Source organism: Panthera leo, chromosome C1, assembly GCF_018350215.1.
Source record: "Panthera leo isolate Ple1 chromosome C1, P.leo_Ple1_pat1.1, whole genome shotgun sequence".
In the NCBI taxonomy this organism is placed as follows: Eukaryota; Metazoa; Chordata; class Mammalia; order Carnivora; family Felidae; genus Panthera; species Panthera leo.
The window spans coordinates 51817818-51841957 of NC_056686.1; the positions used below are offsets into that span (position 1 = coordinate 51817818).

General features: G+C 40.7%; 2 protein-coding genes across 4 annotated transcripts in view; one reads left to right on the plus strand and one right to left on the minus strand.

Moving 5' to 3' along the window:
- Positions 1-17852, minus strand: part of LOC122225894 (integrin subunit beta 3 binding protein) — a 68457-nt gene extending 50605 nt beyond the window's left edge. The window contains exons 1-2 of the mRNA XM_042948609.1: positions 17808-17852; positions 17182-17447 (exon numbers count right to left, since the gene is read on the minus strand). Of these exons, the coding sequence (XP_042804543.1) occupies positions 17182-17447; positions 17808-17852 (311 nt within the window). The remainder of the gene's footprint in view (positions 1-17181; positions 17448-17807) is intronic.
- A 276-nt stretch (positions 17853-18128) lies between these two features.
- The window catches only part of EFCAB7 (EF-hand calcium binding domain 7), a 47526-nt gene continuing 41514 nt past the window's right edge, over positions 18129-24140 (plus strand). For all 3 annotated transcript variants that reach the window (XM_042951985.1, XM_042951986.1, XM_042951987.1), the window contains exons 1-2: positions 18129-18647; positions 20664-20851. In XM_042951985.1, the coding sequence (XP_042807919.1) occupies positions 20665-20851 (187 nt within the window). In that variant the 5' untranslated portion in view covers positions 18129-18647; position 20664. The remainder of the gene's footprint in view (positions 18648-20663; positions 20852-24140) is intronic.

A 24140-nucleotide genomic window follows, 5' to 3' on the forward strand; every position in this document is an offset into this window, starting at 1 on the left:
TTATGGGTATAAAGTTTCAGTTTTGCAAGATGGAAAACGTTTTAGGGATACATGACAGTGATAGTTGCACATGTGAATATACTGAATGCCACCGACCTGTACACTTAATAATTTAAAATAGTAAACTTTACAAAAACAGTAAAAAAATAGTAAATTTTGTTATGTATATTTTACCACAGTTTAAAAATACTTTTTAAAATGGGTACCTATCTACTGTATCCTAGTTTCTTCCCCTGCTTATAACCTCTGCAGGTTACTTTCTACTTTCTTTTTTTTTTTTTTAATTTTTTTTAATGTTTTTTAAATTTATTTTTGAGACAGAGAGAGACAGAGCATGAACAGGGGAGGGGGTCAGCGAGAGGGAGACACAGAATCTGAAACAGGCTCCAGGCTCTGAGCTGTCAGCACAGAGCCCGATGCGGGGCTCGAACTCACGGACCGCGAGATCACGACCTGAGCCGAAGTCGGCCGCTTAACCGACTGAGCCACCCAGGCGCCCCTCTACTTTCAATCTAACCCAAATTTATACCTATGCCCATAATTTAACTACTATGCTCCATTTTTAGGTATACTAAGTTTAGATTCATTGGGATCAAAATCCTGGTTGCTACCAGCATTTTGCTCTTCAGCATTTAAGAAAGATAAATACATTTGACAGGCAATTTCATATGAAGAGAAATAGAAAGTAACTATGTTTGTAGGATCAGTCATATTACTAAGACTATCCTCCCCTATTTTATTTAATTTATCCCATGATAGTATCCTGAATAGGATTATCTGATTCTGTCAGAAAAGAACAAGCAGAGAGTTTCATTATACATTACTAACACTGGTGACAATATTAAAGAAATTACTCTAGAAAATATGAACTTTCATTTGATTTCTAATTAAGAACCAGGAATGACACCTCATAAACACAAAATTACATGCTCTGAGCTTCTCTTTAAAACACTAAATATCATTTTGAGTAGCAGAACTGAGAGATTGTATGTGTGGGGAGAGAGATAAACTTAGTAAAGCAGATAAGACTCAGAGAGCCTTGATGGTATGCCAAATTCCTCCCCTAAGTTTGGGCAAATCACATAATCTCACTAAGCTTCATAAAGTTGATAATAATACTGGCCTGTAAACTAGTAGGAAATTTCTGAATGGAAGATAAAAATATCACTTACTATGCCAGTGCTTCCATTTACTTCTCACTATAATGTGATGATAATATTGCAAGAGCATTTAAAGGATTATTGAGTATGTTTATGAGATGCTTAGAAATCTTTTGATGAAAGGCATTGGCCAAATTCACATCCCATGTGACTCCTTTGGTGTAAATTGATATATGTGAAATGATTTATTTTCTATTCTATATATGAGAATGAGAAAAGAAGGGAGAAGAATCTCCTATATCCTTTTTATATTATTCCTTTCATTCAGGCCTGTGTTCTTTTGTGTTCAACATTCATGGTGGTGATACAATAATTCACTATCACATATGGGTGAGCAGAGGGAAATATTACTCTATTACATGTAGAAATATGGTCACCATGTGAGAGCACCTAAATAAATGATTAATTCTGTATCCTTCATGAATAACGGGTCAAAACCATAACCAGTTATTGGGCAACATATTTGTGTGTGTGTGTGTCAACATCTTCCTTATTAAAAGATTAATAGTGAATTAGCTAAAGAATTCTTACAGAAGTAAAAGGATATATACGGGAATATTGATCCCAGAAGATAAATAGAGATGAGATCGTTATTGAGCTAAATAAAGTGAGAAACGCCATAACTTCATTCTTAAATGAGTATTCTCAGAAATGAACATTAATAAAATATTCATTACTATTTCTGCTTGTGAGAAACTTATATATACATATGTGTGTATTACCACACATACGTACATATAAAGGACATAAGTTTAATCCTTTTAAAATCTATTGAAAGGGGCCAAATAGGTTTACCAGAATTAAATATGGAAAGTGGGTAATCTTTTAATATTTTTGTATGTATTATATGTTACAGCATAAAACTTAATGACACATTGATGTCTACCCTTCCCCTGAGATTCTAGCACAATCATCTCTAAGTTTTCCCTGACACTGTCCACTTTGCATTAAGGACCTTTCTACTCTACAGCACTATAGCAGTTCCTCTCACTAAGCTTATCATGTTGAAATAGTCCATTTCTATGTTTGTCTTTTCTCCCTGTACTAGCACCTCTCTGGTAACTGGTAGGTTAAACATTCTTGTTAAACTATCTTTCTCAAAAATTAAAATTCCTAGCAAACACAATATCTGTTCATATTTGAATCCCCAAAGCCTGACGCAGTGATGGGCACAAAAGAGTTATATAATGATTTAATTCACTGTATTTATTTTGAACTTAAAGCTTCAATCTCAAATATTTAAGTCCTTTAATTGTTTATGATTCTTCAATCCTGTTTAAGGTAGTTAAATACAGGTTCCTAAAAGATGTCATATTGACAGTCTTATCTCTAAGGTAGTCTCTTTTTTTTTTTTTTTTAATGTTTATTTATGTATTTTTTTTTATTTTATTATTATTTTTTATTTTTTTTTATTTTTTAATATATGAAATTTACTGTCAAATTGGTTTCCATACAACACCCAGTGCTCATCCCAAAAGGTTCCCTCCTCAATACCCATCACCCACCCTGCCCTCCCTCCCACCCCTAAGGTAGTCTCTTGTATGGATCTATGTCTTAAGAGTTCTGGAAAAATCTAAACCATAATCTCTTCAAATATTGACTTTCCTTCACTCTTCCTTTATAGACTTCATCTAGAAGTAATTTTAGACTTTCTAGTTCCATTTCCCATATCTCTAAACTCTTATTTCTTAGATTTCTTGCCTGTATAGTGAATTTGGGCAATTTCTTCAGATCTTTCTTTCAGTTGTCTAATTCTTTCTTCAATTGTGTCTAATTTACTGTTTAATCCACCCATTGGTGTGCGTGTGTGTGTTTAAAAACAATTTGATGAGGTTTTTGCGGGTAACTTTTAATTTTTACCTAATTTTAAACAAAAAAAAGTCTAGGAAGAAGAGTTCTTGTTATCCTTTACCCAGACTTGTCACTTATTTACATTTTGTCCTATTTGTTTTAATCATTCTCTCTCTATACATATATATAAACCTTTCTTGACTTATAGTAGGTTATGCCCTGATAAACCCATCTAAGTTGAATGTATCTCAAGTTGAAAATGCAATTAATACACCTAACCTAACAAATATAATAGCTTAGTTCAGCCTAAGCTTACATTAACCTAGAGTTGCCCCCCACCCTCAGGCTTGCTCTCTCTCCAAATAAATAAACTAAAAAAAAAATTTTTTTTTTAATAAATAAAGGGGAAGGTTTTAATAGGTCCCAGAGAGTAGGGGGTGGGAAGGTTCAGAGGAAAAGGGAAGTTTGGCAAAAGGATTACCATGGGGGAACAATAGATGAGGTGGGGATGGTGAAAGAAAAATGGCACCAGAGGTAGAACCTGAGCACAGGACAGCTGCCACATGTTCAGGGTCAAAGAAGATGGGGAAGGCAGAAAAGAGGCTTTAGAAGCCTTTGTTTCTCTCTTTAATTGTTTGTTTGCCTCATTTAGAAACTGTATTTTGCAGAGAGGCAATTTTAGATTCCCAATAACTTTCAGAAGCTTCAAAATACTAATCAAAACAGGTATCCCATTCAGTTTTTATTTATTTTAATTTTAGATATAGAAAGAGCACAGACATGCAAGAGGCGGGGGGGGGGGGGGCGGTCAGGGAAGAGAGAGAACCTTAAACAGGTTCCACACTCAGGTGGATCCCAATGAGGGGCTCAATCCCACAATCCTGGGATCATGACCTGAGCTGAAATCAAGAGTTGGACACTCAACAGACTGAGCCACCCATGCGCCCCCCCCCCCATTCAGTTTTGACAATTTTATTTATTCTTTAAGTGTTTATTTATTTGTTTTTGAAAGAGAAAGAGAGCATGAGCAGCGGGGGGGGGGGGGGGGGGCAGGAAAAGGGGGGGGAGGGAGGGAGGGAGGGAGGGAGGGAGAGAGAGAGAGAGAGAGAGAGAGAGAGAGAGAGAGAATCCTAAGCAGGCTCCATGCTGTCAGCATAGAGCTGACACGGGTCTCAATCCTATGTACTCTGAGATCATGACCTGAGCTGAAATCAACAGTCAGATGGTTAACTGACTGAGCTACCCAGGCACCCCCAGTTTTGACAATTTTAGAGTGATGGCTGTCCAATTCAGTTATGAGAAAAGTAATTTTGGAGAGATAGAAAGTTTCCCATAATGGCCATTGAAGTTCTTAATTACTGTTGTTAAGTCATTCCATTTAGTTAGAAAGGTACTTAAGGAAAGACCACAGTTTGTTGGTTTTTTTTAATTTTTTTTTTAACGTTTATTTATTTTTGAGATAGAGAGAGAGACAGAGCATGAATGGGGGAAGGTCAGAGAGAGAGGGAGACACAGAATCAGAAGCAGGCTCCAGGCTCCAAGCCATCAGCCCAGAGCCCAAAGGACCACAGTTTTTAAACATAAAACCAGCTGGGGTCCTAGAAGTCAGGGCGAAGGGTACTCTCAAATCATTTTGATCACCAGGATCCCATTTCTTAAAAGATTTTTTTTCCCTAGGGCAAAAAAGAAAAATTCCTGAACAGAACAGTTTTCAACTGGAATAGTGTAATTCCAAAATAGTAGCTTTAAATCTAAGTGCAGTAAAGACTACAGTGAAAAGGTAGAGAATATCAGAATAGATTTAAAGTGTACATACACACACACACAATCTTAAGTGTATACACACACACACACACACACACACACACACACACACGTATTCCAACTCATTCAGCCTCACAACATTGATACTACCTAACCTGATACCAAAATATGGTAAAAGAATTGTTAAAAAATTACTGACCAATATATTTCATATTTAGGTCCTTAATCCATTTTCATGAACATGGAATCAAAAATCCTTAGCAAAAGATTAACAAATCCAATTCAGCAACATATGAAAGCAACAAAACATATGTCCAAGAGGGGCTTATACCAAGAATGTAAATTGTTTTGATATTTTAAAATCAATTAATGTTTTCAAAAAGAGAATAAAGGAGGTCATATTAGTAGTTGCACAAAGAATACACCCATTCATGATAAAACAAAAACTCAGCACACTTGGAGTAGAAAGGGAAATATTCCTATGAAAAACCTACATATATTGTACTCAGTACTGAACACTTATTCTAAGATTAGGACTATAAGATAAGATGTGCCCTCCCACCACTTCTATTTAACAAAGCTCTAAAAAAGAAAGGAAATGTGTAAGTGTTGGAAAGGAAAAAGTAAAATTGATAATCTGCCAGTGATGTGTCACGAACATGGAAAATCCTAAGGAATTTATAAAACAGCAATTAGAACTATTTAGCAAAGGTGCAGATCATAAGGTGAATATACAAAAATAAATTACATTTCTATGTTATAGCTAGAAACACCTGGAAGCTGAAGCTTAAATTTTTCCATATACAATCACATTTAAAAACTACATAAAATAAGGGGCGCCTGGGTGGTTCAGTCGGTTAAGTATTCAACTTCGGCTCAGGTCATGATCTCGCGGTTCATGACTTCGAGTCCCATGTCAGCTCTGTGCTGACAGCTTAGGGCCTGGAGCCTGGTTCAGATTCTGTGTCTCCCTCTCTCTCTGCCCCTCTCCCATGCACACTCTGTGTCTATCTCTCTCTCAAAAATAAATAAACATTAAAAAATGATAATTTTTAAAAATAATATAAAAACAGGGAGGGGGACAAAAACATAAGAGGCTCTTAAATATGGAGAACAAACAGGGTTACTGGAGGAGTTGTGGGAGGGGGGATGGGCTAAATGGGTAAGGGGCATCAAGGAATCTGCTTCTGAAATCATTGTTGCACTACATGCTAACTTAGATATAAATTTAAAAAATAAATAAAAATTCTTAAAAAAACTACATAAAATAAGTTTAACAGAAGACACTCAAGATTTCTACAGTGAAGACTACAAAATGTTGCTTAGAGAAAAGAAAGATCTAACTAGGAGCAAGTTTATGGATTTGAAGTCTTGATAACTTTAAAAATGTTAGTTCTCCCGAGTTGATCTTTACATACATTGCATTTCCTGTCAATCCCAGCAAACATTTATTTTCCTATTGGAAAACCAAATTCAAAATCTTTACACAAAGGCAAAGGACTTATAACAGCCAAAATATTCTTGAAAAAGAATAAAGTTGGAGTACATACACTAACTAGACTTACTATAAAGTGGTTCTGAATTCAGTGTGGTTTGGGCATAAGAACAGATAAAATGAAGAGAATAGAAAGTCCAGAAATGGAACCATAAAGGTGCCAAAGCAATTGAATGACGAAAGAGAAATCTTTCCAAATTGTTCTGGAATACCATATGGAAAAATAAACTAAACAACCTTGACTTCTACCTTATACTATATACAAAAATTGATTTGAGATATAACATAGAGATATGTGGAAAAGGCAAAGTTTCTAAAGGAAGCATATGAGAATATTGTTACAACTGGGGTAGATAAAATTTCAGGTAAGAAACAAAAACAATACCCATAAAAGAGAAAAAAATGACAAATTAGACTTTATCTAAATTTTAATCTTCTGCTTATTGAAGGACACCATTAAGAAAATGGATTGTCAAAAGCTGCAGGTATCACAGTTCCAGATTTCAAGTTATATTGCAAAGCTGTAATAATCAAAACAGTGTGGCACTGACACAAAAAAAATAGACACACAGATCAATGGAATAGGATAGAAAGCCCAGAAACAAGTCCATGATTTTATGGTCAATTAATCTTTGACAAAAGAGGCAAGAATATGCAATGGGAAAAAGACAGTGTCTTCAATAAGTGGTGCTGGAGAGCTACATGCAAAAAAAATGAAGCTGGAACACTTTCTTACACCATACATACTGGAAAAAAGACTGTTACAAACTGAAGGGCTCCAGGTGCCTTCACGCCTTTAGCCAGACTTTCCAATGTCCTCCTAATTCTCGGTGGGGCTCCAAGGCTCAATGGGGCTTTTTCCAATCCTCCCTCTTAATCAACTTGGAGAAACCACTCTCCAGATTAGGAATGGATCTCTCTACCCTTATTGATGTTGGAGCTATACTCTCAATGGTTAACTCCACTGCCATGAAACAGCCCCTGCCTCCAGGTACTAAAGCAGTTCAAACAGTGGGGGTCTTTAATAAACCTCAACAGGTTCTTGTCTCTGAACCTATTTCCTTTTGTTTAGGTGCTTTAGAGCTACCGACCCTTTTCTTATTTCCTCTGCCCCTATTCATTTATTGGGCTGAGATTTCTTAGAAAAATATTATGCTGGAATTTCTTTCTCCCAAAAGGGGGAAATAATTCTAAAATTTGTTGGAGTAGTAACCAAAATAGCCAATCAAATTAAATGACCCTTTGACATCTTTAATTTGCTCCATTTCTGATGGCACTATAGCTGAGTCTGGGGACAATGATCACTCATCCCTAGTGGATCAGCTACCATCCTCTTTATGGGCAAAATCTTCAACTGGTGTTGGTAGAATCTACATTGCACCTCCCATCAAGATTCAAACAGATCTCTCAAAACCTTTCCCCAGAATTAATCAATACCCTACAGTCTTCCAAGGCATCAAGTCTGTAAGATTACAAGGTTCAGTGCCTTATTATCCCTTGCACTAGTTCCCTGCAATACTCTTAGTTTACCTGTGAGAAAACCCAATGTCCAAGCATACAGGTTTGTTCAGGACCTCTGAGCAATAAATAACACTGTTATTCCTCAGCACCCTGTTTTTCCTAACCCCCATATGCTGTTCACATCTATTCCCACTGAAAGCAAAGTTTTTACTGTTATTCAGCTTTGCAGTGCATTTTTTTAGTATTCTAGTTGATAAAGATATTTTTGCTTCCACTTGGGAAGAATGGTAATACACCTAGACAGTTATGCTCCAGGGTTACACAGACAGTCATTCTTACTTTTCACAAACCTTAGTTTGCTCAAACCCAGGTTTGATACTTAGGACACCTGATCCTGAAATTAAGGACTACATTTGGATCCAGGAGGTCTTCAGGGCACCCTGAACTTCCCCAAACCTAAAACAAAGCACCAATTATGAGACTTTCTTGGACAGGCTGGTTGCTGTTGAAATTGGACCCCAAACTCTTCTTATGACTCACTCTCTATATGCTTTACTAAAAAATGACAAATTTGATCCTCTTATTTGGAAAGATTGGGAAGACAAGTTTTGGGGACTTTAAAGAAAAGTGTAATAAAGCCCCTGCCTTCAGACATCCTATTATCAACTTCCCTTTTTCCATTTTGTGTATGAGAGTGAAGGGAATACCCTTATTCACCCTAAAACATGGAGACCTTCACCAACTCAAAGGGTATTATAGCTAACAAGTAGACCCTGTAGCACAGGGCTATCTTCCTTGCCTCAGAGCCATTCCTGCCACTGCCTTTTGGTTAAAGCCACTGAAGGAATAGGGATTCCCCTTTAACCATCTTTGTGCCCCATGCACAAGAAGCCCTCCTTAATTTTCATTACACTCAACACTTTTTAGTCATCTCATCTCCTATGAAATCCTCCTGTGACTGCTCTGTATAGAATTTTCTCACTGTAGTAACTTTAATCTTGCTATTCTCCCCTCCTTCACTGACAAGACCCCTCACGATTGCTGAATGCTGACAGATCATCTTCTGACTCCGTGTGACAATTTATAGGAAACTCCCCTAACCAATACAGACTTTTCATGGTTTCCTGATGGTTCTTATTTAAAGGATGAAAATGGTAAGTATGCCGGGTATTGTTATTGCAACTTCCTCAAAGTCACTGAGTTAGCACCTTTACCTCTGGTTACTTTGGCCCGACAGGCTGTTATACACCCTTACTCGAGCTTGTACCTTAGCCAAGGGTAGAACTGCAAATATTTATACCAATAGCCCATATGCCATCAGAGTAGCTAATGACTTTGGAAGGTTATGGAAACAAGGTTGACTTACCTCCAATAGGGATAAAATTAAAAATGGTTCCTATGTCTGAAATTTATTAGATGCCATACTTTTGTTGGCTTCTCTATTAAGGTCCTGGGCATTCTAAACTTGACTCCCTGGAGGCCAAAGGAAGCCACCTTGCTGACATTTCTGCCAAAAATGCTGCTCTCAAGGAAACCAATAGTCAAACCTCTGTCATGGTCCAAAGGGACGTTCTCTTAAATGATAATTTTGAAAAACTGACCAAAGATATCCAACAGTGGGCCCCAGAAAAGGAAAACAATTGGAAATCTAATAATTCTTGGTTTGATAAAAAGAGAAAACTCTGGCCTGGACCAATTAGCAACCTGGCCTTACCAGAAATCCTAAAGTTTCCACTACTTACCACTGTGCACACATGAAATCATTGGTCTACTAATGAAATAGTAGTGTTAATGAACCAATATTGGTGGGGATATACCAATAAGGTCACAAAAAGTGCCTACCCTCACTTGTCTCACCTGTCTAAAACACAATGCAGGGAAACCTGTTTGCATGGCTCTCGAACACTTTAAATTACTTCACAGGCCATTCAATTTTCACAAATGGATTTCATACAGCTTCCCCATCTCATGGCTATAAATATGTTTTAGTCATGGTTTGTATGTTTTCTCACTGGACTAAAATTTTCCTTTGTAGACTGGCCACTGACTCTTCTCTGGCCAAAATTCTGTTAGAAAAAAATTATCCCTACCTGGGGAACCCCTGTTGAACTTCAGAGCGATTAGGGAACCCATTTTATCATTTAGGTACTTCAACAAGTCTGTGTTGTGTGGTCAGTTTTACACCACTTTTATTGTGCATACCATCATCAATCCTCAAGCTTAGTGAGACACACTAATGGCACTATTAAGACTCAACTGGAAAAATTTGTAGAAATCCTTTAAATACCTTGGCCTAAACCACTGCCTTTGTTCCTTCTAAAGTTCAGACTCACTCCCTGGGGAACTCAGAGACTTTCACCCTTTCAGATAGTCACAGAACATCCAATGCACTTGGCTCATGATTCTTTTGATCCACAGTTGACAAAAGGAGATATACTTCAATATCGTAAAGTCTGTTTCTATTAAAACTAACCATGCTTTGGTACAGCAATCTTTTCACAGTGCACTCACTCCCAGGAGATGAGAAACTTAAGCATCACACCTTGCAGCTTGGAGATTTCATCTACTGGAAAAAAACAGCTCCAGAAAGACTCTCTTCAACCTTGCTGGAAAGGACCCCTATCAGAGAGTATTAGCCAACCCTTGAGCTGCCAAACCTGAGGGAATGGACTCTTGGATTCATGTGATACATCTAAAGGAAGCATCAAACCCTGACTGGACTTGCATACCATATGATCAGAAAGATTTCCTGGAATTGAAGTAGACAACATCCGATGTGACAGTTTTCCCAAAATGTCTGGACCAGGCCTGTTAGAAGATTCAGGATTCACAAAAGAAACTCTTTTTCATCGGGACTATTAACTGACTCTGGATTCTTGTCCAAAATTCATGGCTTCTGAATTTTCAACTTGACTGTATTATTAATAACACATTTGGTTCCAACAGTTCTTCTGAGATAATAATACTTTTTAAAGGTCTTTAAAGTTTTGCTGTTTTGCCACCAGCTATTGTTTCACGTTTACACCTGCACTGTATCTCCCCAAATGCATTAGGTTAATTCTTTCATGTGCTCTTGCAGTAATCACCATTCTGCTTTCATAACCACTTTGAGTAGGGACTTTCAGGAGGTATATATGTCTCTGGGTTTGCCTCCATATGGGGAACTCTTCTCCCCTATGTTGGAACAAGTGCCAATAAATATTTCTGGTTGCCTACTTTCAGATCGAGTATCCTGGTTTAGAACCATCACACAATTTGGCATTGTCATTTTGATTCTGTACTTACTGCCTATCAAATCTTTGTGAAAACAATGTACCCAATAAGATTATCTCCAGTGCTTACAATCTTGATAAGTATGGACTACAGACGGTAATTGCCTGAGAATGCTCCCTACTACCCCTCCCTGTCACTCAAATTTGACCTCAATAGGTTTCCAATCTATATAATTCCCCTCCAGAGTGTGACATCACCCAGGAAAGATCTTTCCTGGCACTAAGGGTCAAAAGGCCAGCGAATTAAGAAAACCTCTTTTTAATTTTTTTTAACGTTTATTCATTTTTTGATAGAGAGACAGAGCGTGAATGGGGGAGGGGTGGAGAGAGAGGGAGACACAGAATCCGAAGCAGGCTCCAGGCCCCGAGCTGTCAGCACAGAGCCCGATGCGGAGCTCAGACTCATGGATGGTGAGATCATGACCTGAGCTGAAGTCGGACGCCCAACCAACTGAGCCACCCAGGCGCCCCTTTTTAAAAATTTTTAAACGTTTATTTATTCTTGAGAGAGAGAGACAAAGTGTGAGCAGGGGAGGGGCAGAGAGAGGAGGAGACACAGAATCCAAAAGCAGGCTCAAAGCTCTGAGCTGTCAGCACAGAGCCCGACATGGACCTTGAACCCACGAACTGTGAGATCATGACCTGAGTTGAAGTCAGATGTTTAACCAACTGAGCCACCCAGGCACCCCAAAAAACCTGACTCTTGATCAGCGATGACTTTGGAGAAGGATCTTGACCAAAAGGAAGAAATGTGAAAATTAATAAAGGGAAAGCCCACTAGAGTTGAATACAGAGGACAGAAGGGGAGGCTACAAGGGGTACTCAAACCCTGAACATTGGTTATAGGAAGAACTGTCAACTACAGTGTTACAGCAAATAATCAGCACACAGAAAGAGACAAGTGACATACACTCGGGAGAATCAGAAAAGACTGTTTATTTCGCACTGATGCCAGCCCAATGTAGTCACCTTCAAGGGTTGAGCCCTGAGCCCTGGCACTGGCCTTCTTTTATGCCTGGCTAGCTTCTGGGTACTTGGAAACTTTCTATCAGCTGCACGGGTGGGCAGGAATGCAGGGGGCTCAAGGAAAAACAGGGGGTGGGGGAGGGGCACTATCGATTGTGCTATGTGGGCAGTTGGCTGATGCAAGAGGCAAGCAAGATTACAGAAACCAAAAGCATGCAAGGGGGGGTATCCGGCCACGGACATCTGGCTAGCCTTCTTTATGTGCTCTTGTCGGCTTTCCTTCTCACTCCCCCCTCTTGATTCTTAAGCTGCTGTAGCACTCTTAGAGAAATTCAGTTTGTGGGGGCTGGGGAACCCCTTGCTGCCATGGGAAGAGGGGCAAAGACCGTTCTGGTTCCTTTCTGCTGGACAGGGACATCAAAGGGAGGAACGCGATAGCTAGGGTTCTTCGCCATCCAAAGAAATACCAGAAGAAATTTGTATACTCCACTGGGTCTTATTTCAGTATCTACCTCCAAATCTTCGAAGGGTGCCTGACCAGTGTTGGATTCCCATGGGCTCAGTAGGGCCTTATTTGGTGTTATTTTGAGTGCAGAGGAGGCACCTTGAGAGACTGAGGCACAGAGGGACGGGAGCCAAGCAATTACACAGTATCAGTTCAATAAGGTTTCAAGGGCAGTTTTTCCTACGTGGATGAGCTAGCTCATGCTGTTGGAGACCCACCTGGTGGGCTAGTTGCTCCAGTATATGGACCATTTGGTCTGGAAGTATGCACCATCCTTTTTTGGTCTGGCTTCCTTTTTCCTGTTGTACCCATTTTGTTTCTTGGATTGTGTACCTTGGGGAAGTTGGCAGTTCTAGGACCACCATGATTTTTGAGGGTGTTGTTTGTTCTCCCGCTGTTTGTTTAGCTGCGGCATCTGCCTGTTGGTTATCTTCCGACACTGAGTCTTTTTCTTGTTGGTGTCCTTTGCAGTGGATGACTGCTATCTCCCTTGTTCCCAGGCTGCCCTCAATAGTTTTAGGATTTCTTCCCAATTTTTTCTTTTTCTCCTGCAGTCAAAACTCCTCTTTCCTTGTATAGAGCCCCATGTATATGTAGAGTGGTGAAGGCATAGTGCAAGTCAGTATATACGTTGGCCTGTTTGTCTTTACTGAGTTCTAGTGCTCTCATTAGGGCCCACAGTTCTGCTCTTGGGGCTGACCAACCTTGTGGAAGGGGCTTTGCCTCTATGACCTCAAAATCAGAGATGAAGCTTCTGCTGTCTGTAAACAGGATGAGTTCAGGATTTGTAAGGGACTGTCTGATAGATTGGGTCAGCTAGAATAGACCTCATCAAGTACCTCTAGGCAATCATGCGCTTGGGGCCCTGCCACAGTGGGCAAGAAAGTGGTAGGATTTAGGGTTTTTATGTCTTCTAATTTTACTCATGGGTTTTCACATAGTAGTCCCTGGTATTGTGTCATCCGAGCATGAGTTAACTAACCAGTGTTGCCCCCTGGCATCCATCAGGGTAATTAATAACTGAATGGGGAACTTTAACATTTAGATTTTGCCCCAACCTGAGTTTGTCTGCTTCCTTGATTAAAAGTGTGGTGGCTGCCGGAACCCTAAAACAAGGTGGCCATCCTGCCGCAACTGAGTCAATCTGTTTTGAAAGGTATGCCACTGGTTTCTGCCAAGGTCCAAATTCCTGGATTAGAACCTGCAAGGCCACCCCATTGTTTTTATGGTTGTGAATGCCTTTTCTTGATTAGGGCCCCAGACACTCTGGAAAACAGTGTGGAGGTTCCTCAAAAAATTAAAAATAGACCTACCCTATGACCCAGCAATAGCACTGCTAGGAATTTACCCAAGCGATACAGGAGTACTGATGCATAGGGGCACTTGTACCCCAATGTTTATAGCAGTACTCTCAACAATAGCCAAATTATGGAAAGAGCCTAAACTGATGAATGGATAACTGATGAATGGATAAAGAAATTGTGGTTTATATACACAATGGAGTACTACGTGGCAATGAGAAAGAATGAAATATAGCCCTTTGTAGCAACGTAGATGAAACTGGAGAGTGTGATGCTAAGTGAAATAAGCCATACAGAGAAAGACAGATACCATATGTTTTCACTCTTATGTGGATCCTGAGAAACTTAACAGAAACCCATGGGGGAGGGGAAGAAAAAAAAAAAAAAAAGAGGTTAGAGTGGGAGAGAGCCAAAGCATAAGAGACTCTTAAAAACTGAGAACAAACTGAGGGTTGATGGGGGATGGGAGGGCAGGGAGGGTGGGTGATGGGTATTGAGGAGGGCACCTTTTGGGATGAGCACTGGGTGTTGTATGGAAACCAATTTGACAATAAATTTCATATACTGAAAGAAAAAAAAAAAAAGATTAGGGCCCCAGAAAAGGGATGACCTTTCTTACTCCTTTAAGTTTTTTTATTTACTTTTGAGAGAGACTGAGACAGAGCGTGAGTCGGGGAGGGGCAGAGAGAGAGGGAGACCCAGAAGCTGAAAAGGGCTCCAGGCTCCGAGCTGTCAGCACAGGCCCAGATGCAGGGCTCGAAACCATGGATCGTGAGATCATAACCTGAGTCGAAGTCAGATGCCCAATTGAGCCACCCAGGCGCCCCCCTTCCTTACGCCTTTAATGTCTCGTATAGAGGTCTGGCCAACTCTGAGAAGCCTAGGATCCATATCTGACGGAATCCTTCTGCTCCCAGAAACTGGGAGCGGACCTGCCCGCAGGTAGTGGGAACCAGAATGGCACAGACTTCCTGTTTCCTTTCGGCTCCCAGCATTCGTTTGCCTTGGGTAATTTTGAAGCCCAAATATTTAATTTCTTGTTGGCAAATCTATACCTTTTTCTTTGACACCTGGTATCCTGCCTCTGCTAGTAGCCTGAGAAGGGCCCCAGTTCCCTCCCAGCATTGGGTCCGTGTGGGACTGGCTAGCAGGAGATCATTCACATATTGGAGGAGGACACATCCTGGGTCCTGTCTCAGAAACCTGGCTAAATCAGATGCCAGCGTCCCACTGAATATGGTTGGTGAATTTTTGAATCCTTGTGGCAATCTAGTCCAAGTGAATTGTTCTTTTGCCCCTGTGGTAGGGTTTTCCCATTCAAAAGCAAATAGGGATTGGCTGTTAGGTGCTAGCTGGAGACAGAAGGCGTCCTTTAAATCTAGACATGTGAACCATCCTGCCTTAGAGGGTATGAGTTTTAGTAGAGTGTATGGGTTAGGCAACCCTGAATGCAGGCTGATGACTGCTTCTTTAATGGCTCTTAGATCCTGTACAGGGCGGTAATCATTTGTCTCAGGCTTTTTCACCAGCAGCAAGGGAGTATTCCATGGGGACTGGCATCGTTTTAGAAGTCCCATTTGAGTAGCCTGTCCAAGTGTGTCTGGATCCCCAGACGTGCCTTCCGTGGGACCATTTATTGGCGTATTTTGACAGGTTGGGCCCCAGGGATTAGGTCAATTAATATCAGGGTGGTTTTTTGACCAGTACATTCTTCCCATGGTATCGTCAGGGACAAAGTCATGGGTTGGGCCTTTTCATTTAGGTGCAATTGCATCTGTCCATCCAAAATGAAGGCTATTTTTGCGCCCATCTTGGCTAGGAGGTCTCTACCTAACAATGAAACCAGGAAGTTGGGTAGATACAGGAACTCATGAACTATTTGGTGACCTTCCAGCTGGCATTGTTGGGGACCACAAAATAGCCTCCGGGTTTGCATCCCAGTGGCTCCTATAATGGTGACTTCTCGACCCAATAGAGGTGCCACCTTGTCACCACAGAGTGTTCAGCTCCAGTGTTGATGATGAAGTCTATTGTCTGGTCCCCTACCTTCATTTTGACCATGGGCTCATGGGGGCCCAGTTGGACAGAGCCTGGTCTTTGATAATCAGAGTCTGCTCCTGCCAGTCTGATCTGGTCAGCTGAGGCTGACCAAGCTGGGATGTCCATCTCAGATGTCTAGTTGTCCATCTGGTACCTGAGACTGGAGCTATTTTCTGGTTTCAGTGACAATTTTTCGGCTCTTCTATGTTGAAGAGGGTGAGCAGAAGTTGCTTACAGTTGACTCAGGCAGGGTGGTAAGTCTGGAATATAGATTCTAGGAGATCTATCATTGCCTGTGGCTTCTCAGAGTAGGGCAGCATGTGGTGTCCCCAGTTGAGGAGGTCAGTAGTACAGACCAGTTGGTAGCAGAAAACTGATCCCCCCCTCTTGTAGGGTCCCACTGCAGCCTATTCTCTGGGGACCCCTAGTCTCCTGCAATGGCATCTGCATTGCCGTTGGGGCCTTGGACCTGGAGCTGCAGACCTAAGGTGTCCCTACCAGTTCAGGTATCCCTGGTTGAAGCAGACTGGCTCCTGGCAGAAGCAAGACTGACAGGGGGTGACTGTCAGGCAGGTGAGGTTCCCCTCCCTTGATTGATGGGGCCCTGGGGGCATATGGTGGTAGAAATGGAAGGACTTCTGAATTTTCTTGGAGGATGGGGGGTGGGGTTTTTTTTTCCTGCAAAGTCTTCTTTCAGCCTGCGCCACTAAGACCTTACATTGTCCCTTACTATTAATGCAGAACCGGATCCAAAGAGGTTTGACCTGGGCTATTTCCAGCCATTGGTCAATGAATGGGAATTGATTCGGATGGCCAGGGTCCCCTGTAATTACCTTATAAACAGCTCAGATTGTGGGGACATCTAGGGTGCCCTCAGGGGGCCAGCTTACACTGAACATAGGCCATTCTGATTCACAGAGCGTGCGTAATTTCCCGGGGATGGGGTGGGGTGTCAATTTGACCCCATAGTCACCTGAAAATCCCTTTTTAAAATTCTTAATCATACAATACAGAACAGTTGGTTTTGAGGAATTTTCCCCCATCCTGGTATCCTAAATGGGTCCCTCCCAACGTATGGTGTAGCAGGACAAATACGAGGGAAGAGGTTGTTTCCTTCACCTGGCTGCTCCCCTCACGGGTATTAGATGCCTCTTAACATTGGCAGGTCAGTATAAACACCTGACTTGGATCAGGCCCCTGTGGACCTGATTCTGCCTCCAGTCATTTATGAGGTCTTCACAGAATGGCACGGTAGGACACACTCAGGCTCCGTAGCCAAAACCGTGGATCACGGGCACTCACACATACATTCAAACAGATTGCACACTTCCACCCAGGGCTTCCCTGTTCTATGCGGGGTGATCAAGTTCCCCTTCTGCTTCAGGGGCTGGCCTGAACTCAGTCTGAAGTCCCTGGGGACACTTACCGATCCGACGTCCTGGAACAGGCCTTTTTGTTCCACCTGGAGTCCGTTTGAGCGCAGCGGTGGCTGACTATTGTCGGGCCCAGCGAGGGTCGGGGTCCAGTGAAACCACCTGCGGCTCCCCCTTCCTTTCCATCGCAGGGGCCCGATATGAGTGGCTTCTCCGCTGGCCTTCGACAACGGTGGCTCAAGAGGCCAGTGCGGCTGTCGGCTTCCAGGCCAACACTTGGCACAAGTGACAAGCGACACGCACTTGCACCGGTTCCGGCCTAGGGGAGGCACTTCCAAAAGCTGAGCGCGAGCTCTGGCGCTGGCCTTCTTTTATGACTGGCTAACTTCCGAGTACTTTGAAACTTTCTATCAGCTGCACAGGTGGGTGGGACTGCAGGGGCTCAAGGAAAAAGGTTGGGGCGGGGGGGGGGGGGGGGGGGGCACCACCAGCTGTGCTACGTGGGCAGTTGGCTGATGCAAGGGGCAAGCAAGATTACAGAAGCCAAAAGCATGCAAGGGGGGTTATCCGGCCTCGCACATCTGGCTTTCCTTCTCACAGACCCCAATAGAATAATTTCAACACGAAAAATCATTAATTACAGGTCTTAACAGAGAAAGATGTACACTGCGTCTCCTACATGATACAGACCACTCCTGCAACTAAGCCAACGAGAAACCGTCATCATCACCTTGAACCTGAATTGGTTGTTCACCAGTAGACTTTGGGTCAAAATAACCCCTCCCACCTTCCTCCTCCTCCATAAAAGAACTTCTCTCTTTTGTTGGACTTACCTATGGTTTTGCGTGCAGCGAATTGCAATGCTTTGTTGTTTTAGAATAAACCCATTTTTTGGTAGTAAAATAACAGACTTTTATTTTTAACAACATAATATCTACTCTTCTTACTCATAGAGGGGCCCAAGAAAACAACCATGGGTTGGCTCAGGGTAGATACCTACGGCATTTCGACATTCAGGAGAGCACCACTGCGGGATAAAAGGAACTGAACAACGTCTTCCTAAAGCAGTTTCTCCGGAGGGAAACGCTGGAATCTGAAAAGCGCGGGCCTGCGGGCGCCAGACGCTGTGTCACACACAAGGTGGCCCGCTGGAAACACCCTCCCTCTCTACGAGGGATCCGAGTGTTTGAGGAAAGCGGGGGGTGGGGGGAGTCTAGCTAAGGACCTAGGACCTCATCCAGTCCCTGTCAGTGCAGCAGAGTACCCTCTCTCTCCACTCTGGCCATTCCAGACCCCGACAGATGAGCGGCACAGCCGTTTCTGTCCTCTCCGGATTTACCGCCCTAGATTTCTACCCGGACTGTTTGGGGAGGTGCTCTGGTTCTTATTTCCGGTGGCGGAGAGGTGCCGTTGCCATGGCAATTAAAGTAAAGGCCGAGGTCTGTTGGGCTGCAGTGAGGGGATCGCGGAATCCGTGGAGAGAATTGCCTGCGCTTCCTCGTTTGTGAGCTGGAGTTAGGTAGCGAACAGCTCGCGGTCTCTGTCCCTGCGCCGCGCCCTGCCTCGCTGTCCGGCTTCCTTTTCTGTCACCTTTTATTTCTCTGTCCTACTAACTCTTGGTCCGTGTGTACCTCAAATGTACCCCGATACGCAGTTTTGTCGTCGTGAAATACAAAAACAGAGAGGTTGCCCGCGATCATCTGTGAAATGTATTTCACGGTGTAGGGCCGGCGACTGGGCGGCTCTGTTTTCACTTGGCCCTTTAGAAGCCTTAGGCGCTTGTTAACAGTTTATTTTTCTTGGTATTGTGTGGCGAGTTATTTATGGAGCTGTTTGCTACAGTGTGCTCTCTAGGCCCCTGTGTTGGTCTCGCGCTGGAGTTTTAAATGAGGGAGGTTTCTAAGCCTGAGGGGTGCAGTTATATATTTATCTAAGCTTCCGTTTCGTCTCTCGTCACAGAAAGGGAAAGAATAGAATTCTGGAACATTTGTACTGTGGGATTTCCACGTGAGGGAGTCACCTTATTTGGAAAGAGTATTCGAGGACGAGCCTAAAAAAATACTTAAATTTTAAAATTGCTTGCTGCAAAATGAACATTCATTCTTCCTTTCTTATTGGAACAGTTTTTCACCCCCCACATTTGTGAGGAGATGTGTGCACGCATATGTGTTTAAAACTGATGCTTAATTATAGTGATATCAATTTGCAGTAACCAGACTGTGACACCACATCCCTATGGGGTCCTTCTAAATCTGGTGTAATATGAAAGTGTCAGGCAGGCAGTCTGTGTATTATAAATAGGGTACTTCATCCATGATAAGCGATTATTATCTTTCTTTCCCAAGTGTAAAAGACCTATATAATTCAAGAAGGTGCAAGTGATTTAGGCCTCCTGAGTAAGAATCCAATGAGTCCTGAAGGGGACCCTACCTGTGTCGTCTTATTGTTGAACTTGAAATATTCAATTTATTAGGTTGGAATGTATTTTTAGAAGTCAAAGCTGGGTAAAATAATGTTGGAAGCTGTTAGACCACCAGCACGATTTAGCGCCTCACAGTAACTGTTGTACAAGAAGCCTTCATTCACGTTAATAAAGAAGAAACTGTTATCAGAATTTACTGCCTCTTGTTACTGCTAGCTGGGTGACATCTCTGTCCCTCAATTTCCTTATCTGTAAAAGGGGCAAAAAAATACTTGACCACTGTAATAAGGATAAATTAAGATGTATGATAGTTCTTTAAGCCTTATGAGCAGAGGTGCTATATAACGCCACAACGTTATTATTAGTGATGAATGCAGTAAAATCTCACAATAATGCTATAAATGGGATCTTAAAAATTGAGTTATTCAAAATGTGGGCCTACATTATTGAGATGTTGGTGGAATGACCTCGTTGATCCTGCTGAGGTGAGGGATGCCAACTGCCAATCACATGACATCCAAATTCTCCTTGTTGTGGAGTTCACTCTTTCTACAGTTTATTTAGCACTTATTATGTGGAAGGCACTGTTCTGTATGTTCCCCGTGTATTATTCAGTCCTCATGACAACCCTATGAAGACTTAACTTCAGCTATCTTATTTTGAGAGAATAGATGTGTGCTTTTCCTTTGCTGTATGATACTTATTTTGCATTTATATTACATCTTTGCTTTGGCTTTGTTCTTTTGGCTCCCTCATATACATACATATATTTTTCTTTATATATCATCGTCTTATATATAGTTGATTTCTAAATATACATGTATGTATAGCTCATATATATGTATGTATACATGTTTATTTACATGCGTATAGTTTATATATATGTGTGTGTGTATATACACACACACATATATAAATTGCTGAAGGCTTGTTCTAGTTTAGCATGTGATAATACAAACATATGCATATTATAATATTGGACTTTTCCCTGCATATGAAACCTTTAATGCCTTGATTTCCTCTCCCCCACCCCCACCCAATTTGAGAGGCAAGGTTACATTTGCATTTTAGGGGATTAACACTGACTAAAATTTTAAAATTATTTTCTAATAGAATGGCCATCAGTCCAGGAAGAGATGCAGCTTTCTCCTGTCAGAAGTCAGCACTTTCAGAGAGTCTGCGAACAAAGAAATTTCCACTAACTGAAGAAGAAATATTTTATATGAATTGTAGAGCTGCCTACTTAACTGTTTTTAAAAGCAGCTTAGAAAACATTATTTCTAAAGAACAACTTTACTTGGGTAATTTTTTCTTTAAAATTTAAGTATTTTGCCTTATTTGTTGAAAGGTAATAGATCAGAAAGACAGGAATAAGAATTACATTGCTGAATCATTCCAGTTTCTTAGGGAAGCTTGAACAGTGAAACTACATTACGCTATTGTGTGATTTTATATATTTATGTATTCTAGTAGCTTCCAAATAAAGCATTCAATGTTTATACAGACTAGATTAGTATTTTTTTTAAGTTTTTAAATTTATTTTGAGAGGCAGGGAGAGAATTCCAAGCAGGTTCCAAGCTGTCAGAGCAGAGCCTGACATGGGGCTCAAACTCACGGACCATCAGATCATGACCTGAGTTGAAAACAGGAAACACGAGTTGGATGCTTAACCGACTGAGCCACCCAGGTCTCCCTATATTAGTATTTTTAAGGCTTCCATCAATTACTTGCATATTTATTTATTTATTTATTTATTTATTTATTTATTTATTTTTGAGAGAGTGCATGAGCAGGGGAGGAGCAGAGAGAAGGACCTTCATTTAGGTCCTCATGCAGGCTCCACACTATCAGCACAGAGCCCAGTGTGGGGCTTGATCCCATAAATCCTGAGATCATGACCTGAGCCGAAATCAAGAGCAGAGTACTTAACTGACTGAGCCACCCAGGCACCCCTTAAACATATATTTTTAAAAATTCTTATTTGGTACTTTAAGATTTATAATAATAGAATTTAAAACATTTTGGCATCTGAATCACTAGCCTGAATTTGACCTCTACTGAGGAAAATGTAAAGAATATGTAAAAATGGGTTGAATGATTACAAAAAAGAAATATTAAGAAACAGGTAAAATTTTAAAAGAGAAGTGTGCTGTTTTTATTTTTTGGGGAGGGAGGGAGAGTTGGTCTTTTTTTTGCTTCTTTCCATTATATGTAAAATTTCTCTGGTTGCAAATATCCATCAGACCAATGAATTTTGTCCTTGCCAGATACGTCAAATAATTTGGAATTCTTTACTCTTGAGTAGTAAACAATAGCCGATAACACTGAATACTCCTGTAAGTTTCATCAAGGCTAATAACTTTATGGATAGAGAAACAGAGTTATCTTGCCAACTTTAGAAGAGGTTTCCTTAAATAAAAATTCTGACGTTTTTGCAACAGTGTCTTGGGTTTGTATGCAATAAGATCTCTATTTGAGGAAATCCATATTGGGGAATATGAAAATTGAAAAGATTAAATTTATATATTATTATAAGCTATAATTTTAGGTTTTTTCCTTTATTCTTTTGGATGTCTCTTTGTAATGTTGTAATGATTGAGTTCAGATAATCTAGATTTTTGAAAAGTCGTGTGACCCAGTGATATCTCTTTCTTACTATGTCTTTCATCTATATCTTTCTGTCATTTATGCATATAACATGTGCTATGACATTCCATTTCAAGGTTGGACAGTGCAGTACCATTGCCAGAGCTATAGAGTTCCTTTTTTCCTCAACTTATGAATAATATAGGTATTATAGATTCATGTCACAGCTTAAAGTAAACTCTGGCAAAAGATCGGTATTTTGGTGTTAACCTTTAAACATTTACAGTTACGTGTTCTTATTGCTATCAGACATAGTAATGGGCTCCAACTAATTCTAAACTTAGAAAGTAAATTAGATTAGTAACTACTAAATTATACCTATTTCTTAGATATGAGAATATCTACTTACTGAGTGCATGTTTAGGCATAATTAATTTTATTCTGAGAAAGTTTTTTTTTTGTAATTAATAGTACATCAAAAAACCATTTTGTTATTGAAGATAGCAACAAGTGTGTGCTGACCTGCCCCTTGTGGCAAAGAGTTACACACCTGTTTTCCCAAAGCTGTACAGAAAATAGCATTTTCTCCCTTTCTTTCTTTCTTTCTTTCTTTCTTTCTTTCTTTCTTTCTTTATTTCTTTCTTTCTTTCTTTCTTTCTTTCTCTCAAGTATTCTCTACTCCCACAGTGGGGCTCCAACTTCCTGAGATCAAGAGTTGCATGCTCTACCCACTGAGCCACTCAAGCACCCCAGCATTTTCTTTCACATGGACTTTTGACTTCAAATCACAACTTCATTTAGGTCCTGTTTATAGTCTTACCTTTTAAAGGGTGGACATTGGCTGGGGATGGAATCCTAAAACACATGTACCTTTTTCCTGACTCTTTATAGATGAGTTATAAAATGGTCTGTTTTTATGCTAGGCAAAATACTTGAGAAGTGTGCATGCAAGTAGGGAAGGGGCAGAGAGAGAGAAAGGGAGAGAATCCCAAGGAGGCCCCTCTCTTAGCATGGAGCCTGATGTAAATCTTAATCCTACGGCTGTGAGATTATGAGCTGAGCTGAAATCAAAAGTGGAATGTTCATCCCACTAAGCCAGATAGATGCCTACAGATGCAACTTCTGTTAACTCTACAAGTCACCCTGGATGATGATCTTGTTTCCATTTCTGTCTCAAAGTTTAAATTACCTAGGTATGATTCACTGTCATAATCTGGAGGATGGGAACATTTCTCTTAGTCTGTGGACTTCTAATATGTTATTAACTGTGAATCATAACCACAGGTAGCAATTTTACCCTTCAGGTGTGGACTTCCTAGTTATATTATAAAACTTAGGAACCAAGAAGTTTGAATCTCTGAAAAAAACAAAACCCTGTATTATGCTCATGCACAATGAATGTTCAAAATAAGGGACTCATAAATGTCTATATTTACTGCCCTGATCTGGTTTTTATTTCCTTGCAGATTTTTTTTAGTTAAATTATTTTATATGTATTAGTCCTTTTTCATTAAATTGTAGACCATCCAGATTATCATTTTTTTAATGTTTATTTTTAAGAGAGAGCGTGCAGGCAGGGGAGAGGCAGAGCAAGGGGTACAGAGGATCCAAAGTGGGCTCTGCGCTGACACCAGTGAGCCCGATGTGGGCTCAAATTCACAAACTGCGAGATCATGACCTGAGCTGAAGTTGGACACTCAATCGACTGAGCCACTTAGGGGCCCCCAGATTATCATTTTTTATAGTGCTAAGTGTAATGCAAGATCTTGTGAAATTTCACCTATGATTGTTATAAATATCCAATATAAGGTTTTATAATAGAAGTTGTAGCACGATTCAAGACAGTTATACGTTTTAAAATTCTATTAATTCCTTCTCTAGTGTTTAGGAAACTTACCATGGGTTCATTTTAGATAGTGTTAGGTCTTAATATGCAGAGATTTGTTTATGTGCAAATTACCCATTTGCTGCTTTTAAACTGTACAAAGTACAATTGTTTAAAGC